The sequence below is a fragment of the Simochromis diagramma genome, unplaced genomic scaffold, assembly GCF_900408965.1.
Source record: "Simochromis diagramma unplaced genomic scaffold, fSimDia1.1 OVJJ01000501.1, whole genome shotgun sequence".
Classification (NCBI taxonomy): Eukaryota; Metazoa; Chordata; class Actinopteri; order Cichliformes; family Cichlidae; genus Simochromis; species Simochromis diagramma.
The window spans coordinates 283305-303731 of record NW_024387320.1 but is presented as its reverse complement, the minus strand read 5'-3'; the positions used below and the strand labels follow the sequence as shown (position 1 = coordinate 303731).

General features: G+C 38.9%; 1 protein-coding gene across 1 annotated transcript in view; it reads left to right on the top strand.

Annotated features, from left to right (window-relative positions):
* hs6st3b (heparan sulfate 6-O-sulfotransferase 3b) overlaps positions 1 to 19407 on the top strand; it is an 80416-nt gene extending 61009 nt beyond the window's left edge. Inside the window, exon 2 of the mRNA XM_040005636.1 lies at positions 13771 to 19407. Coding sequence (XP_039861570.1) covers positions 13771 to 14539 — 769 coding nt within the window. The 3' untranslated portion in view covers positions 14540 to 19407. The remainder of the gene's footprint in view (positions 1 to 13770) is intronic.
* Positions 19408 to 20427: the final 1020 nt, after the last annotated feature.

The following is a 20427-nucleotide window of genomic DNA, read 5'->3' as shown; positions in this document are numbered from 1 at the left end:
TTTCCTCCAAACTGTGACGAGAGTCAACGCCGAGCTGATACCAGCCCCCGTGCTTTTATGTGCGTGACAATCTCAAGATGTAATCTCAAAACTCTAAAGCCTCACTCTTTTTAATGCGAGATGCCATTAAGTTCTGAGGCGTTTATGTCTTTTTAATGAGAGAGTTAAATTGCCTTCATACGCAGTGAGTTTTGTGCAAATGAAAACCTTGCAGACTATGAATGTCAAGTAGACGACTAAATGTTCCTTGGCACATTGTCTGCCACAGCCTGTAGCATTAGGATGCACGCTGATGACCATGTGATGAGTCTGAGCACTACTCTCTGCTGGAAAATGTTTAAAATGTAATGAACAAAACATAAATGCATAACAGCAAAAAGAGGGGTGAAAAAAGGACTAAAATCTCAGAAATTAAACACATTTTCAAGTCGAGTCATTGCAGCAGACAGACTTGAGAAATATCTACGCCGCTGTGGCCTTTTGATCCAGAATATCTAGACATCTGTATCCTGCAGAAGATAATTCCTTTGGAGCAAGCGATATCTGAAACATCTTCACGCACAGCAGGTTTGTGACAGTTACAGCACAAGATATCAGTTATTTATTGCTCGCAATACATTTTCTCAAATCAGCTCACTGTCTTCTACTCTTTACGCTACATCAGTGCTGAGGTTAAAAGGGTTTCTTCATCTGAACACACAAAGTCTTTTTCTTATGATGGTCCTTAGGTAGTTGCCACAGGTTGGCTCAGTGCATCCTGTGACACAGAGCATGGGTGAACTTCTGTCACATGATAACAGGTGGCTGTCTGTGGTGAGGTGGGAGAGGGCATAACCTCTCATCTGTTTACGAACAGTCTCCGGCAGTCGATCTGAATGCCCCTCGAGTGCAGATTGATGACCTTTGGCCCATTTCCACTCACACTGCCATGACAAGTTTCAGTCAGGTGTTCCAAACCAGGTGTGGTGCTCTCTAGCTCTGCGAAAAAAGTAGAAATAGGCCCCTTCCCTTTTTAAAGGAATAGTATTGTATTTGGTATGCATGAAATATTCCTTTTTAAGACCTTTAAGATGTTTGTAGTGCAGTAAAAAGAAAAATCTTATGAGGATAGCATCACATTACTTTGATTGCATAATTGGAGACTAAGTATCAGAATTTCAGGATCAGGGCCACTCCTCCAAACATGCTCCTTCCGGTTCTCATCTACAGTGGGATGCAAAAGTTTGGGCAACCTTGTTAATCGTCATTATTTTCCTGTATAAATCGTTGGTTGTTACAATGAAAACGTCAGTTAAATATATCATATAGGAGACACACACAGTGATATTTGAGAAGTGAAATGAAGTTTATTGGGTTTACAGAAAGTGTGCAATAATTGTTTAAACAAAATCAGGCAGGTGCCGGTGATGGATAACGAGCACTGATTTGTAAATAAGTGCACATGAAGAACTTGGGCTTCTTATATAATACTATACTATCGCTCAGTGATGATGGCTGACCCTCCCTGAGTCTGATTCCCATGGAGGTTTCTTCTTTTAAAAAAGAGTTTTTACTTCCCACTGTTGCCACGTGCTTACTCATCGGAGATCATTGGATTGTTTGACAGACATAGACTTTATTTAATCCCACACAGAGGAAATTCACTTGTTATAGCAACACAAGAAAGAAAATGAATTAGAGATATATTAGAAAAACTAGAAATAGAAAAAAATATAAATAACTTGGAGAACAGTGTACAAAAAAGCCAAAACACACACTGAGATTTTTCCTTATATATACATAGAGTACAGTGGGAGCAATAATAATATACATGTATTTTTAAACAGCATTTATCCTGGGTGGGTATTGTACAGCCTGACTGCTGCTGAAATAAAGGACCTGCACTCCATCCTACATCGTCACGGTAACAGTCTACTCCTTAAGGAGTTAGTTGTTGTTGGGGATTTCTCTGTATTATCGTAGGGTCTTTACCTCCATGCAATTAAAACTGAATATATTAAAATTGTATATATTTGTGAATAAATTCGACATGTATGACCATTACAGGATTTCATGTAGGACCATTATAATAACAACGTCGACAATTTCTTCTGCTGAATGTGAAGTTTTTTAATATTAAAATTCAAGATATTGTGTCTTCATTGGCTTTATCACATACAGTATTTATATTTAACACTGAGTATATAAATAAGGGATATTATTTAAGTATACTGAGTAGTTACTAATTGAGTGTCTTGCAGTCTCAAAGTCTGTTGATACTAATATAACAAATTTTTATGCAGATTTCATGGGCGTTGGTGTTCTTTCATTCACGCAGCAGAGTGTAATGCAATACATGAAAGCATTAAATTATAATTAACAGTTTTGATACCCTTTTCTTCTCAGCTGCTGGTGGCATGAATTTTCACCTTCATCGCTTGTTTATATGACACGATTTTTATCAAGTTAATCTGACACAAACTCAGCCATGTTTGAGCTTACGTATGAACGGGATCAGAGATAGGAGCTCTTCACACTTACCAGAAATGCTGTGATGTTTCTCTTTAACATGCATTTTCCATTAGGACATGCTTCTGTTGATGGTAAGCAAATTCTTATTATACAAAGTGTACTGCGAGGTTTATGAATTGATATCACTGCTGCAGTAACAATATACATTGTTTAGTTTGCTTGAATGTTCAAAGAGTGAGCCCCAAGTGGAGATTTTTTTTTTTTTTAAATGTTCTCCAATCTAAGTGAGATAAGCATCAGAGTCCAGCATCATTTGTCCTTTGGCACTACAGTGGACAGGCTGATAAAGAAAATACAATAAAGGGCTGCAGCTTCCGGTAGGTAACAGATTACTTTCAAGGTTATTTCTTTCTTTTTTTATCCACAGGAGGCTGTAAATTCAAACTTCCTCTGAGAGCTTTGATCTGATTGTTTTCTCTGCTCCGACTGCTCCTGCGTTTCCTGTTCAGTCTAAGACAAACTACCACTAGTTTAACAGATACAGAAATATATGTTTAGAGATGATCATACACCGCTTGGGCAGGCTTTTTATAAATTTTGGCATAATCATGAAGCATTTCAGGTGAGTTACATCTGCTGTATTATTCAAAGTGTTAAAGAGTTTTTCATTTACACCATCCTTTTTCTTTGGAAGCCTCTGCTCGTGTGTAGTTGTTGTTACTATAATTTAATACACACTGAATGAGGAGTTGTCATAGATGACTGTATCCTTATCTGTGCGGGTCTACCTGAGGTAGTTTAGCTGAGGGCAGTGCCACTGCTGTACCGGGGCTCTGGTGTCATTTCATTTTCTAGTTAAAAAAACAAATTCAAAGTCACGATCTGTGCTTAGCGTGTAATTAAAAGAAACGTGCTTTACTGCCTAAGACCCCGCTGTCTTGGTAATTTAAAGCAAACGCTTCACAGCTGATTTTTATGAAATGCTGTCTTAGTTTTACACCAGATTTTAGACCAAATCTTCCAAAAAGTTCAGCGTGAGACGAGACTTTGTGTTCTTTTTGGTCAGCAGTGGTTTTGTCCTTGGACTCTCATGTGGATGGCGTTTTTGCCCAGTTTCTTTTTTAATGTTGAATCATGAACACTGACCTTAACTGAGGCAAGTGAAGTCTGAAACTTCTTTTATGTTGTTCTGGGGTCTTCTGTGGCGTCCTGGATGAGTTGTCGATGCGCTCTTGGAGTAATTTTGGTAGGCTGGCCGATCCTGTACGGGGTCACCACCGTTCCAAGTTTTCTCCATTTGTGGATAATGGCTCTAACTGCAGTTCGCTCAGTTCCCAAAGGCTTACACAAGGATCTCTAACCCTTTCCAGACTGATAGATGTCAGTGACTTTGTTTTTTATCTGCCTTTAAGTTTCTTTAGATTGTGGCATGATGTGTTGCTTTTTGAGATCTTTTAGCCTAGTAAACAGGCGTGGGTGTGACGAGTGAAACGGACCTCTGCTTTATAAAAAATGTGGCCAATCACAGTTAATGATTTAACAACGGTTAAGGTCAATGACTTTTAAGCTACAAAACTGCATTTTGTAATTACTTTTTGTGTGAAATTAAAACTAGTTTGGTGATCTGAAACATTAATGTGTGGCAAATGCAGAGACAACTAAGAAATCAGGAAGGGAACAGCTATTGTATAAATGTTTTTCTTGGTGAAAAACAAGAAGAATTCACCTTTTACTCTTCAGCTGCTCCATCTCAGAGTGAATGAGAATAGTTCATAGTACGTACAGCAAATTATGATTAAAAATAAAAGTTGGACATAGCCGTCCTGCTTCCTTTGCCCTTGCTGCTGGAGCCACATTAGCGCTCAGCCTGCTGTTGACATGCTGAGGGAAAACACCAGGAGCTACCTCTCTGAACTTGTTAGACATGTGCACAGGATTCAGCCCCACTATAGCCATTAATTGTTTCTGCTGTGGTGTTAAAATAATGGCTTTCGTAAGTGTGTTTCCACCACTGAAAAAGAAACAAAATCAGAAGATATAAGTAGAAATTTCAAGTGATTACATCAAAGTAAGATTTTAGTAAGTTGGAAATTTGAGATAAGAAACTGAACTTTTGACTTATGGATGGGAAAAAATGTTTTCCATACTTGTTTTTAAGAATCGGTAATTCAAATTCCTTCTGTTTTGAACCTTACTATGTAAAACAATTTACAAAGATATACGCTATGACATTGATGTAATAGCCAGACTTTAGTTCAGGGCTGGACAAATGTTAAATAGCCAATTTTGCTCTGCATACCTTCTTTTTTGAAAATGATTGCTAGTGGGCACATGTATATATACATGTGCCCACTAGCAATCAGCACTGCTATTGAGGGTCACCAAAATTAAGAGTATAAGGCATCAGGCAACAGATGTAGGCTATGGTGTACCAAACAAATGTTCATTTGCTGTATTGTCTACACATTTTTCAGTTCAGTTGGAGAATGTAATGAATTATTTACAACAACATAATAATAATTTTCCTCAAAATCACAAATTGTGTTGTCCCTATTTTTGTATGAAGGTCCTTAAGCTTAATTAACATGACTCCCTACTTAATTTAAACTAATCTCAGAGTATCCTCTGCTGTGTGACGACGGGTATTTGCACAACAAGAAAGTGTTACAGGTACAACCTTTTGGGCTTTCAAAGTTCATCATGTTGAAATTCAGGGAATTTTTACTGTATTAGTTGTTGCAAGTTAGTCATCTGAAAACACTGTTTATGAAACAGCATCATAGAAAGTTATAACCATCTTCTGTAACACCTTTCATTTTCTTTCATTTTAAAAAAAATCTTCTCAGCTTGATGTATGTTTTAGTTTTTTAGATATATCCATTTACCATGCTGAAATTGTTTTTTGAGACAGAATTAGACTAGCGCTGTGTTGCCGTGACTGTCATCAGCTTTTATCAGTGTCATGATTTACCTGACTGATGAGTCTTCGGAAAATAGCTGCAAGACAAAGAGCGAGAAAGGTGAGTGATGGCTGTTTGTATGCAAGTGCTGCAAGCGGGTGGCAGCGAAGAGAGACAATGCACAGCATAACTAGAGACAAACACAACAGATACAGAGGGAGACTGACGAGTGAAATCAGCAGCGTGATTAATGTGACAACCTTTAAGAAAAGGTTATGGATCCGGGGGGAACACTAATGTCTGTAGGACATGGGGGAGAAGCAGAGGGGAGAAATGGCAGGGGTCAACTGAGGTGAAAAATTACAGGGATACTCATTCATGTGGAGTACTGTACTCTGTACTGTGTCTTCGGAAGTCCACTCCTAGAGATATTTATCTCAATGTATGGTATGTTCTCCCTTTTGAATGGCAGTGCTGAATATTGTTATTGAGGCTTTTTTACACTGTGGAATTTCAATATCATGAAATAAAAAAACCCAGCTACAAGATGTTGTACTAACCGCGCATGTTTGGAGGTCTTCTTTACTATTCACAGCTATACTGACTATATCTCATTAAACCTTCTGTTTCTATTTTGTCTATCCTAATGTTGGCCACTAATAGCAGCTGCTAATAGCCTTTGACTGTGAGTTTGGACTTTTTGACTCTTCCACAACAAATATGAGCAATAAAGTTCAAGTACACAGGGGCCATTTTTAGATATTATTTATTCACCATGAAGCAATTTTTTCATTAGCTTAAAAATTAAACTAACGTTTTACCGACTACATCAGGTTTGTTTTTGAGCGCTGTGGTTATTTTTTGGTTGGTTTGTTATGTCATGATTTGCTAGCAATTACATTTTTAGTTTAAAATGATGCAGTACTGGGTTACTTCTTGCTGGGACTAGATTACTTTTTTAATGCCTGTCATGTCTGGTAGCTCATACAGTCAGAATCAGGACCATAAATGCACACAGACTCTCTACAGGCTCATCTTAGTTTTATTTTTCTGTTTATACTTTTGATTTAATTTGATTAATTTTAATTGATTTTTTTTTTTTCATTTTTACTGTTATTTAAGAGTATATGTGTAATATGACCAAGTGGTGAGAAAACAGCTGAAAAGATAAGAATAAGAAAATAAAATTCTTTTTTTTCACCATAGACGCAAGTTTAAGAGTTGTTCTGTTACTTTTCTCTTAATTGTTTTTGTTACTATTTTGCAGGAGGCAGCTGTTTAAGACAGTGATCCAATACACAGGTACTCGTGTTGATCATTTTGATAATTAAAAAGTAAGAATTGATATGGTGTTAATAAGACATATTTAATAATACTGCAATATCCACGTGCCGCGTGTGTACTCTAAGTTGCCATTATGACCCTTAAAGCTAATAGCAGATGGAGATTATTTATTAATTAATTTTTAATTCATCTTCTTCACTTTTGGAATCTGTTCAATGTGATTGGTCTTTCGGAATATTTGACATACTTGTTTATATAGTTAGGGTTTCAGAAACTCTCTCCACCTTATTGCAAACATATTTTGTTAAACAATGGATAGAAAACACCATTAATAATGTCAAAGATTAGTTAGTTTGACAGCATTTTTTATATTTTTATAATTTTATTACTTTTTATTCTGTAAGTATTATTGTTTTTATTTGATTTTTGATTTGGTTGTTGTTTGCTTTGTAACAGGTTTTTATCTCAGAAACCAGCTCTTATTCCCAGTAATGGCTGCTTATTCCCATCTTCCAGGGTTCCAGCCCTTGTTTGCTCTAAAATGCATCTGGCACCACTTGCTAAGATCACCAAGCATGGCACAAACACAGAGGGGGCTAACTATAGGAACAAAGTGGATTTGAGATTAGAAGTGCTTCATGTTCTCTGCATCAAATTTGGTTGGGTTGCCGGTGAGAATCTTTAGAGCGTAACTTCAGTGTCACTCACTAGTCACTCCTGATTGTTGTTCAGTCTCTTTTTTAACAGTTTTGATCGTGTGGAAATTAAATTTTCAGCTTTTGACTGAGTTTTTCAAGTCACACACAACTGATAATAAGCAAACGGAGACTTATTTTATTTCAAAGTTCTCCCAAGTTTCTCTCATCTGCAGTGCCCAGAGGTTGTTCACTTTCACCTTGCAGTTCTGCAGCTGTTACTGACTAAATTTAGGATTTCTTTTTTCTTTCCCCAGTAGAAATTACATACAATAGCCTGGGGCTTAAGTCAGGATCTGATTGGTTAATTAGTAACGAGTGGAAACAGCACTCGTGTATCATGGCTCAACACCTCACCCATTTGAATTGCTCAACAAACCAAAGATGTGAGGTTGATTTGAATATTGCTTATAATCACGTCCAGGTTGCGGCACAGAAGTGCGCAGGCCTCTCTCTGCTCTAACTTCAGCCGAACATTATGCGTTAATGTTCCCATCGCTCATAGCACGAAGTTGACCGAGAGCCCCTTAATGGCCCCCGTAGATGAGTGGCACGTAACTTCAACATCTGACTAACGAATGTGGCTGGGGCCCTTTGAGGCGTTTTATCCCCTCCACTCACCCTACCCACAATTCCTGGCTGCTGCTCTAAAATGTTGAGAGGCTCAAAATGACACAGGGGGGATGAGCATAACAGAACATACAGCGGGGAAAGTAGTAAAGATGAATATGAACCTATAAATTAAAATGCTCTAGAATATAGAGTAATTAAAGAGACATTAAATGTGATACACTCGTTTATAATCTTTAAAGTCTTGCAGGGATCAGGCAGTGTAATGCTAATCATAAATACACCCCGGCTCATATGAGGCAAGGTATTAAATTAAGTGGTGAGTTTTAGCAGAGTTAAAATAGACGGACAACAACAAGCACTGAGATATTTTGAAAAGACTCATAAGGAAGATGCTGCCAAATAGGAGAATGACATTTTGATTCTGCTGTTTTCATCCTCACTCTGTGACTGTAACAATCAGAGATTGATGTTACATGTCCTCCATAATCCGACTGACTCTCTTGACTGTGGCGGCTTCATGATGGGAAATATGTTCATATATTAGCAGTAAAAAGATGTAAAACAATGTTATTCTTGATGCTCCTGAACCACAGAGGAATAATGGAGAGAAATCAAGGCTGTTACATTGTGAGAATAAATCAGAGAAGTCAAGAGACAGTAAGAGCCTTCACCCAATACAAAAGCACCGCTTCACCACCACCACCACTCCCTGTCACACAAGCACGGCGTCTACATCCCAGCAGCATTAGTCAGTCCCATTGTTGTACTGGGACCTGGTCCGTCTTTACTTATTTACTGCTCAGTGCGTTAGCCTTTGCTCTGAACCACTTTTTGCCCGGCTCACAGCAATATATTGTTTTGCTTTTCCCTATTGTCTAGCCCACCCTCAAGCACCTACAACAATATCCAACTCCCACACACGAATGTCTTGATAAGTGAATTCAGTTTGTCCACTTTCAAACAAGATGAGCTCAGGCTGAAAGTGAAATGTCCTTTTCAGCAGCCTGCAATCAGGGAGAAGCAGTGGGCTGGAATTGTGTCACTGAGGCTAATTACAGGCAATTAAAAGCCAGTTGTCTGTTCACTGTCACCAGCTGAGGCTGGAACTACCCGTTTCTTTATGTAGTATGGGTTTAGGAGGTTACATTTCTTTGACAATATTCATTGAACAGCACTTCAGGGGTCGGCAGCTTCAGTCGGTTGGTGGATCTGATGGTCACTGAACAACTGGATTGATTGCTATGAAATTCTCATACAAGTATTCAGGGTTTGTACAGCATGAAATCAGTCCCCTGATTTTTCTTGTACACGAGGCTGTTTTTGTTTTTAGGAACATATCTCATGTCAGTTTTGGATGGATAGCCACATAATCCAAACTAATTTCAACAATAATTTACCCGTCGCCATGCATTTTTAATAACCCGACTCTCTGACATATCCTGGAGTGCCATCTGATTCTGAGCTATCTATAAAATGATGTCACCATGAGTGCTTGGTTTATTGTTTTTGTCTGTGAACTATTAAATTTGCTAAAATGAGTGTGGTCAAAACGGAGCATTAAAATGTTAGAGTTGTGATTGTATTAAACATGCTCTCACTCTCTCGCCGAGTGTGCAGCATGAGTATACTGATATTTACTACGTATAAGCTGTTTCAAGCTTACAGAAAATTATTAGATTTTTGTGCACAGAGGAAATATTTTTCCAAAAGAATAAAAAATAAAATATATCGTTTATACTCCTGTGGAACTGTTATGTCACATTCCATAACAGTTTTTTGTAGCTTTCGAGCTCTTTGTTAGCACTTTCTTGACCTACCGTGAATGTCTTTAAACCGAACAAGGCTACATCTGCGTCTGTTACTTTGCTACAAGTTGTTTCTGGTTTATTTTCACATCCAAAAAGGAACGATACAACAAAAATGTCTTTATCTCTTTGTGGTGTAGCATGAATTTGTGGTTTAACCTCTTGAGACCCTGCGTCCCCTTATGGGAACATTCCATTTAGGTTTTTCTGTACTTTCTGCTTCATTCTGCTTAATAAAGTGTTTCATAGTTAGTTGTGTCCCAAATTCAACAAGTGGCACAAAAACAAACCAATGGAGGCCCAGTAGAGTGCAATCAGATAAAGAGTTTATTAAGAACACACGTGCGGGAAGAAGTACACAGCATCACATCTGCGGACTTCTGCCAAAAATACACAGAGAATGGTTTATATATCATCAGGGTTAAACGCCCCTTCTGGCGTTCTATAACATATTTTTGTATTTCTAAGAACATCATTTGCATCTTGTACAGACAATGAGACAATTTTGAGAGCTAAGGTCAGACACAGAAGTTCCTCTTTCTAACATCTTTTCCCAAATATGGCGATGATTTCAGGCCCTGGAGATACCCGTGGACTTTTCTTCTTTTTGACCCATCTTCTGTCTTCTGTTGCTAAGCAAACTCAAGTGCCACAGGTTACAACAAGAAGCTGAATATACTCAGGCCTTCACTCAAGCCTGTTTCTAGGTTATATGTACTATATGTGTTTTGTAAGCATGTATGCACTTTTAACCTTCTATAGATCCAAGTCACCTACACAATAGATTGTGAAGACATCGCGCTTCACAAAGCTTAAAACCTTCTTTAATAGACTGAGCATCAACACTGAATGAGCACAAACATGCAATGTGTATAAAATGGTCTTAGCTGTACCTGTAATAAAAGGTTAATGTAAAGTCAGCAGGTTTTAATAAACATCTTAATGCAGTATCAATACTATAGATTATATCATTAATGATGCAGAATATATCGTAGCCATAAAATAATTTCTTTAATTCCACAGTTGCAATGGTGACAAAAAAAAAGCACAAAAACTTGCTGTCAACCTAAGAAGTGATGCCTTTTTAAAATTACTTTCTGTTCAGAGATGATCTTTCATTTTTATACTAATCAGGTCTAGCTAATCCCAGATAGCTTGGAGAAATTAAAAATGCATCCCAAACAAGATCTCAGGAGGTTGCGATTCTTCCTCTAAAACTAAAGGCCTTTTTTATGATTTTTAACATGCAGAAAGTTTTCTGTTATCGTTTCCTGTATTTACTAATACAGTACTATCACATCACCATGACATTGCCTTTGATGGGGCCTGTTTGTCTTTTTGTCCGTGTGTACTAAACAGCAGACTCCATAGCTCTATCGTGCTAAGTCTAAAACTCTGCACTGAACCTTTGTGCTTCTTTTTTGGGGGGTTTTGTATTTTTTTTTGTGTTTTTTTTCCTGGCTTTGTTGTGCATTGCATTATATTTTGATATGTCCCTATAACACCACCACTGAAGTACATCAGCACACTACTCTAAGCACTACAATTTTTTTAGTATTCTTTCTGAGTTCTTCGAATATATTTTTTTTATTTGTTATTTGAGTCACTTTGAATGCCCAAGAACCTGCTTAGAATAAATATTTATGGATTACAGATACAGAGTGTGTGTTGTTCTCTCAAAAAATGCTCAAAGTAGCTCTTTAATCAATTATTGAGAACATGAAGCTTATGATAAAAAAAACTTTAAATGAATAACAAATACCTTTTTATAGCCATTGAATCAAATTACTGCAAGACATTTTTTCTGTTGTGTCTGTCAGATATAGTTTCATTCACGTGCTATCAAGCTTCTTCCATGTCCATTATATACGTCTGTATAAATTACGCTGGACTTTAATATTCCTGTCAGCACCTGCTTCTTACTCAGTTCCACTCCCCACTTTAGTTTCCATCTTTATCCATACTTTTAAATTCCTCTTTCATCTCTGTTTAATGGCCCCAGTTTAGTTTGTGCTCCACTGAAGTCATGCTGCTGCTGCTGCTGCTGCTGCTCCTTTAGAGATGAGCATTCTGGGGCAGAATGAGCCGCAATATGCCTCCTATCCATTATTGATCCATGATTAACTAGAGTTCAGCGGGGTTCGGGATTTCAGCACGCTAAAATAGGCTGGGAAATCTTGGCAAGTGGATGCCAAGATTTGGCGCCACTTTGCCGTACAAGACAAGCTGCACTTTTCCTACAACAGCCTTACAGTGTGTTTTTTTTCTGTTTTTTGTGAGAAGTAAATGTGAGGGTGGTACTGGTGTTACCACAGGTCAGAAGTAAAAGAATCCTGTCAGCGTACCCCCCCCCCTCCCCTCCCCTCTCGACAGCCATCTGTATCACTCAGGGAAAGCCTCCTCGAGACAGCTCTGCACACCCACTGATCCTGATGTATTTTGACATTGATGGTGCACACAACTGACCTTTGGGCTGTCGAGTGCACTCAAACAACACTTGCTGCATGTGTTTATGTCCCTAGTCTAATGAGGATGTATCTGCAGCCAGCCTACTCCAGGAGCAAGTGCCAGTATGCAGCTGCTGCTACCGGGGATGTAATGACAGCTTCTTGCCTGACTCATACTGGGTAACATTTCAGGAGTGGTGTTCCTTTGGCACTGTTAAGATGAATCTTCATCCCATAAACTCACTTGCATGTTCTTCATTTTGAATTTATGCCATTCTTACATGTGATCAACTTCATATTCTCTCTGTCTTAAAATGTTTTTAATTAAAATGGAATTAATAAAATATTAATATGGGGGTGAAATGCCAGCTGCATGCTTGGAAGTGCCTCCGGTTTACCAAAAATTAAAGTATACCAAGTGTATTGTGTGCAGATAGTACTTCACAACCCCTTATTCTTTTCCCGTACTCAATCCTACCAGACGAATAAGCAAAGAGAACTCTTTGTGTAACTTTTTTTTCCCACTCGTGGGTAAGACTGTGCAGATATTTGCTTTTCTGAAAGCACTGAGGCAGCATTGAGAGCTGCTTTGGTCTCAGAGTGAAATCTCAGAAGTCGCACGCCACTTTACCTGCCCGGACTGCTCTCAGGGGGGCGGCAGCGTCATTAAATATGCATGAATCTCACGGGGAATCATCTTAGGAAAGCTTTACCTAGCCAACACCTGTCTGATCTTTGTTTTTCATCTGAATGGGCTTTGACGCAGCTCCAGTACAGCATTTGCTTGTAGAGGTCAGACTGGTACGAAGGACAGTCGTAGCATGAGTTGAGTAGGTTGTCACTGTGAAGCGAAAACTAAAATCTTCTACTTCTATCTAATTTGTGCGCTCGCCCTGTGACAGCTGGGATAGGTCGCTGCTTTTTATGTTATTAGTATAGAGACTGATTGTCAACCACAGAGCTTTGTCACTCACTCTTTTTTTTCATATACACCTTTGTCGACACTGCAACAATCTTATGCATTGAAGTCGTGATTGGTTCTTTGTTTTCCATATTGAGTGAAAATGACATTTTCACTGGCATTTTCACTTGGGTTGTGTGTGGGGGTGTTTACCATTTGTTCATCAGCAAAAAAAAAAAGCAAATCAGATGTGTTCTCTTCTATAAGCCCTGCTGTTGATAACAACAGGATACTCATTTAAATGTGCTACAGATTTCAAACGCGACAGCTGAAACCTCATTATTTTTGCAAAAATGACATGTTTAGGATTTAGCTGGGTCAGTTTTACCCACTTTCTCCATGACTATGGGTTACTCTGTGTCTTGAATCCCAATTATTCTCTGTGTTGGCAGGTGGAAGAAATCTGTGGAATGGAAACAGCCCTATTTCAGTTTTGTAAATTCATTGCTCCGGTGCAAGGGTTCAATTTTCAAGGGCAATATATAGAAACCAACTGTAACAACCTCATTAGTGAGAGTTTCAGTTTTCCAATTAGCATTCAACCTTGAAGTTTTATGCTCAGACAAAAGTCACCATCTGTCAGCACAATGCAGGGCGACCCTCTGTGATAGTGATGCGCTCACAGCTCTCTAACTGTGTTTGTTTTGGCTGCAGGAACTTCTACTACATCACCATGCTGCGCGACCCAGTCTCCCGCTACCTGAGCGAGTGGAAACATGTCCAGAGAGGAGCCACATGGAAGACCGCCCTCCATATGTGTGATGGACGTTCACCCACCCAGGACGAGCTGCCCACCTGCTACAGTGGGGATGACTGGTCCGGCGTCACCCTGACAGAGTTCATGAACTGCCCGTCGAACTTGGCGAACAACCGTCAGGTCCGCATGCTGGCTGACCTGAGCCTGGTGGGCTGCTACAATCTGTCCTCCATGAACGAAAGCCAGCGCAACCACATCCTTTTAAGCAGCGCCATGAGCAACTTGAAGAACATGGCTTTCTACGGCCTGACCGAGTTTCAGCGTAAGACCCAGTACCTGTTTGAGCGGACGTTCAGCCTGCGCTTCATCTCTGCCTTCACGCAGATTAACAGCACGCGAGCTGCCAACGTGGACCTGAGCGAGACTGTGCGCAAACGCATCGAGGACCTCAACTACTTGGACATGCAGCTGTACGAATATGCAAAGGACCTGTTCCTCCAGCGTTTCCAGTTCACCCGCCAGAGGGAGCACCAGGAAGTGCGCTTGAAGAGGCGCGAGGAGAAGCGCTGGCTGCGGGAGCAGAGAGACCAGGTCAGGCCTTGGCCGCCCAAACACAGAGGCGGTGGCAACAGAGGCGGGAGAGTGGGAGGAGGTTTTGAGAAGGAAACTGAGAGTGACTTCCCAGCCACCACCGAGGACTACACGAGCCAAGTAGCCCGCTGGTGAGGCGCTGGTCCGATAAAGAGAGAGGAGCAAGAGAGAGCGGTGGATGGAGATTCGCAGTGGACTAGTTAAAAGAAACGTTGGACTCTCTCTTGTGCATCTTATGTCTCTCTTTGTGTGTCACCATTAACCTGTCTGCTGAATCTATCTGTTTGTCAGCTTCAGTGTGATCCGAGTGCTCCGCTATTTCTTTAAGAAAACTGCCAAGTTTGAGCCTTGCAGCAGCTCTGTCTTGGAGTACCTTTGGTGTCTTAATCTTTAAATGCTGTTTATTTTTGTCAATTAATTATTGCCCCGGTTCTTTATAAACTGTTGAATGAGATGATAAATTGGTGTGAAAGAAAAGAAGAAGAAGAAAAAAAACGCTGCTAGAGACATTGCATTGAATTCTTTTTATTTATTTATTTAGTTTATTTTGGCATTCAACATTGATGAATGTCACCGAAGTCAGCATCTACTGTATGTTGCAACTGTTAGAAAATATGACATATGAAAGTTGTGTTAGGGGAACTGGTGGTTGCATGTCACACATCCACTTTGTACTTACAACTGGGGAGAGCGATTTCCAAAAGACACACTGAGTCAAAGTGAATAGTGAAAACACTGAATCTGTTTTCCTTTAACTTAAAGTCAGGGAAACCTTCACTTCACATATTGTATGCATGCAGTACCCATCCTTTAAACCAAATTATAAAAAGGTCTGTCGCTATTGCTTTGTTTGCTGTGCAATATATATTTTATTTTCTCAAGCGCAATACCTTGTAGACTTTAACCCCCCAGCTCCAAAGACAACACAAAGGCAGTCACACAGCAGTTAGATGGCATCCAGCTGAACAAAATAACTTCAGTCATTTTCTGTACTGTTGGTAGAACATTGTATCTGTGGTGGGGGAGGAGAAAAAAGGCATATTTTCTGAGTAATTCCTTTTTGAAGTAGTCAGTTGCAGAGATAAAAAGTTGGTAAATAGTACAGGTGATGAAATGTGTCAGTGTGGCTGGTATGCGGCTTGACTGTGAATGAGTTGATCAGCATTCAGTTCCCATGCTCCTCCCCGTCACACTGGCTGCTTTTACATATTTGTAGAGCTGACGGCAACTGCACTGTGGGCAGTGAGAGCGCTCTAACTCCAGCAGAGTGCCAGGATACAAAGACAAGCCTCAAAGCAGATAGTTGGAGGAAAAAAAAATGTTATTTCCTCTCCCTGATAGTTTCCAGTCCCTTGAATCCATCATGTTTTTATCTGGTTAAATAGGCTTCAGTGTGATGCTTTTTATGTTCCTTATCTCTCATTCAGTCACAACCTGTGCTTATCAAATTAAATGTTCACTAAATGTCAGCACTGGAGTCACACGGCCGCTGCTATTTTAACACTGATTTCTCGTGTTTATTCTCTAAATGCAGTTGCTTCAAAACACCTCGTGCGGTACATTTTTGTTTGATTTTGTCATGTTTGAATGATTCATCCAGCCGGTGCAGCAAATGTGTTAAATGCATACTGGTGTAGTGTTTAGAGGTGAATGGGTACACCTGCCTATATGGATATTCTTCAGTTTGGCGAGTGTGTGGATGGATGGGGCAGACGAAAGATGAGGTGTATAACACATTAATAACAGTCAAGTGTTTCAAGTGTACCTAACCATGTTACAGCTCCAAACACTGAACAGCTATTTGCATCATTTAGATTTCATATAGCCATGCCATTTGTGGTGTATCAGAGGAACATTGATTAAGTGTCTGATTAATAATAATGGGGATTGCAGGACATTTTCACCCAAACAAGCATTAGGTTTTAAGTTTATTGTTTCTTTAAGTATCATAACATTTTATTTAATAAAGTACAAGTAAGGCTTTTTTTTTTTTTTACTGTACTTACTATTTGAATGGGTGCTTTTCATCACTGGATTATATTGACAATACCCTGGCACTCTAGCCCTGATTAAAATTATGTCTCTTGAAAAACGGCCAAAACCGATTCAGCTTAAAGGCTTTTTGAGAGAAAAAAATACTGATCACACCCGTGGTCCAGTAAGCATCCCGTCAGTCAAAACTGTGATATACATGAGACTGTCCACTCACTACAATGCTGTACTACTGTATAGTATGTACTGTATGTCTTGCATGCTGCACTGTGACATTTTCTGTACAACCATAATGACAACAAAGTTGATTTGCCTGTGATGAAACTGCTAATGCTGCATATCAACTGCATTGTTACACCCAGCTGGTGACCTGTCCTTTGCTGCGTGATTGGTGCAGCAGGTGACCAGGTGTCTCACGTTCTGTAGGTGTGCAGATTGTTTTTCATTCCCTGCCGCCACGCATCCCACACATTTAGACAATGTCCCAAATTTAGACTCGATTTAATTTGGAAATTGAACACATCTCAGATAAAGCAGCTCAAAACGACATGATAATGAGGTCTTAAAGGACAACTAGACAGAACAATAGCAAGAGCCCAGGAGTCTACAATCACATACGATCAAAAACAAAGCAAAAGCTAACTTTTGTACATTTGTCATTTGCATGATTATTGCATTAGTAACATATCCCACAAATCCCACAAATGTAATTTGCCATTCATTGGCTCAAAGAGGATGTATTATTATGTTGTTTAAAAATGGGGATTTTTCTGAGTTTGTTTGGAAAAATATAATCAGACACATTAAAGTGAAAAAAAAAAAGCCAAAGTGTTGCATAAACCTAACCATAAAAAAATGTCGGCCTATCAAAATCCCACAAATAATAGCACAACAGCACAGTCTGATGTCAGGAAGGGAAATAAAGTTATGAGATAAAATTTTTATCTCATAACTTCTGCAGAAATTGAGTTTTCAAAGGAGTTTTTATCTAAAACACTGTTGACATGAGGATGAAGGGCCAAACACACAGAAAAGACTACATTTACCAAAATGCCTGTTTATGTGTGGACAGCTTTAGTATTCTGAGTTGTGGTTATAAAAGCAATTGTGTGTAATACAGTACATATTTCCTGTTGTACCATTTATTGTTGTGTGCAATCAGCACCATAATACATAAGGTTGTAATCTAGGTAAGCTAGTGAACTAATGTGGCATGTTAGCCAACTAGCATCTACAACATGATGGGATTCTTACAGTTTTTCTACCTGCTACCAAAAAATTATAAAGCATCTAATATGAAAACAGTATCTATGGGATGGAAACAGCCATCCTGTTATCACTGACTGGTTAGGTCCTGAAGCTGTGAGCTTTTTGAATGCAGCTGTCTTGGATGAGCTGATACATTAGCAACCTGCTTTATCATCTATTTGACACATTTTGGGACAATAATTTTCAAAAATGAACACGATTGTGTATTTAATAAAACTTGAAACTTGCAAATGAAACCAAGTATGTCTGGGAAAGTGTGTACTGAGGTCTTAGCTTAAGAGAGCAATAAAGTTGCTTTCCTAAAGACTTCCAAACCAGAACAGTCGCCAGCTGCTGGCTAGGATTTTTACTTGCAACATATTGTTTTCTTTCACAGGAAGTATTCAAGACTTCTCCTGAGATTATTTAAATGAATGGGGAGAGAGCCATTATTTTAATTTCAGTGGTCACTTGGCCATAAATAGATAGGATTTTTTTTTTAAATGCTTTAAAACGTTGGTGATTGTCCAAGAGCTACAAAGTGTTTCTCTTTTCCGGCATTTTTTATGTGAGCACACACTTACACGGCATTATTGCTTAATTAACAGCTCATTGCAGAGCGCCAGTCATGCTGACGTGATCAACGTCTCTGTGTCATGTCACTCTCTTATGATGTCTCTGGCTGTATTCCACGTAGCCGATTGGGCTCCTGTCCCTGTGATTTTAATGTGGTAACACCTGTGCTTTTATGACAACTAAAAGTGTGTGCTGTGCAAAAGCCTATTGTACTATATTATCTTACAGAGTTTAAATGCATTTTTAAGCACTTGGGGTATGCATTTCTACTGCTATCTAACCATAAGCTGATTTCTTTTAACGTCATCAGCTGCCAAAAGGATGTCTGTGTCTTTATATTACAGCCTCTAATTAACAGCATAGTAATTTTATTGCACAATTTGGACAGAGGTAATTGCAGTAGAAGAAAACACGGCACTGGGGAATTGTATAAAGCGTTACCATTTCTGCACTGCAGTGCTGCACTGCTGTGTGGAAGCAGAATTACAGTGTTCCCCTCATGACAGATGGCATGAGCAGAAACGCCACATAGCTACTAATGAAACACTTGTACAGACTCGGGTTTTGTATAACGTGGGTGTGCATGTGTGTTGGTATATTGGAGGAACGGGAACAGGGGGCATAGTTGTGTAGATCTGTTGTTATTTTGTTTAAAAATAAGTCATTACCTAGAAATGGTGAGTATCTGTTTTTTCAAAAAATGAGATCTCATCAGTTTATGGATCCAGTTTTTTGTTTTCTAGTTGCAGGGTGCACTTTCTTCATCGCGCTCTTATCTACGGCACCCCTTCATCTCTTTCTGGCCACAGAAAAATATATGTTTACTTGTTGAAAATGATTAAAACAAGAGTACACCGGTGAAATTTAAGCTCCTTATCGCTGTGATTTCTGAAGATCTGCATCACCAAATGACATTCTAAAAAGACTTTCCACCAATTAGAGAGGTGTAAATAAAGTGATGAAAAAAAGCATGAATTTTCACTCTAAATTAAAACCACTAGTCCCAGGAATGTCTGACATGCCATGTTGTTAAAGGAGGATTTCAGTGAACTTGTCCATGAAAGAGTGTCTGTCTTAGAAGCTGATTTATCTGGTTTTTTTAAATGGTTTTATGTGTCGCTGGAGAGAGCACTCTTAGTGTAAGACTTTCTATGTACATATTAAAAGTCTTGTGATGAAAAAAACAATCTAAAGGCTGTTTGGCGTGTTATATTTAATCAGCCATTTTCTTGTCAGACCTTAAAAATATGAGCAAGTCCTGCTTAACACATCTGAAATAAATGCATTGAATGGCCATGAGATTATGATGTGTGCTGTTTTATCAAGCTAGGATTCGTTAACAGCTATTTATATTTTTCTTTTTATTAATTTATGCACTTGTCCACTATATATATATATATATATATAGGACAAGAAATTTTTTGGAATTTTTACCATCAAGCATTTAATTTTCTAGAAAAAAAGTAATGATAAAAAATATTTTCTGAAGCTTGTTTTCAAAAATTCACAAACCATCCCATGCAGAATTTACACAAGTCAGTTTCAACCACTACACCTCCATTGTGTTATCGCAGCTTAATGCATGAGTCAAGCAATTAACAGAAAAATCACTGTCGTCTTACAGTATGTTGACAGAATAAATTGCAAGACTGCTTGCAACAAATTCTCGTGCGTCTTGCAAAACGTCAAAGACACGTTGCACATGACGTATGTTTAGAATTAAAAAATACATAATTGCAGAGTTTATACTCAAGTGAATGTTTTCATTTGTACTAATGAGGAAGTAATATGTCAAAGTATGTACACGGCTTTCATAACACCTAATTAACGGTGGTGTTTTTATTATGATACTGTCGCAACTTTTAATTTTAACAGAAAAATCCTCTTGTAGATGTTTATTTCTTTAAAGCCAGTTGATATCAAGTGAAAACCGCAGATAATAGCAGACGTTATGGATTTTCTCTAATGTATGAATATGAAAGTAGAGTATTTTTTTTAAAGATGGTAAATGGCCTGTATTTGTATAGTGCTTTACTAGTCCCTCAGGACCCCAAAGCGCTCTACACATCCAATCATTCACACACTGGTGACAGCAAGCTACATTGTAGCCACAGCCACCCTGGGGCGCACTGACAGAGGCAAGCCTGCTGGACACTGGCGCCACCGGGCCCTCTGACCACCACCAGTAGGCAACAGGTGAAGTGTCT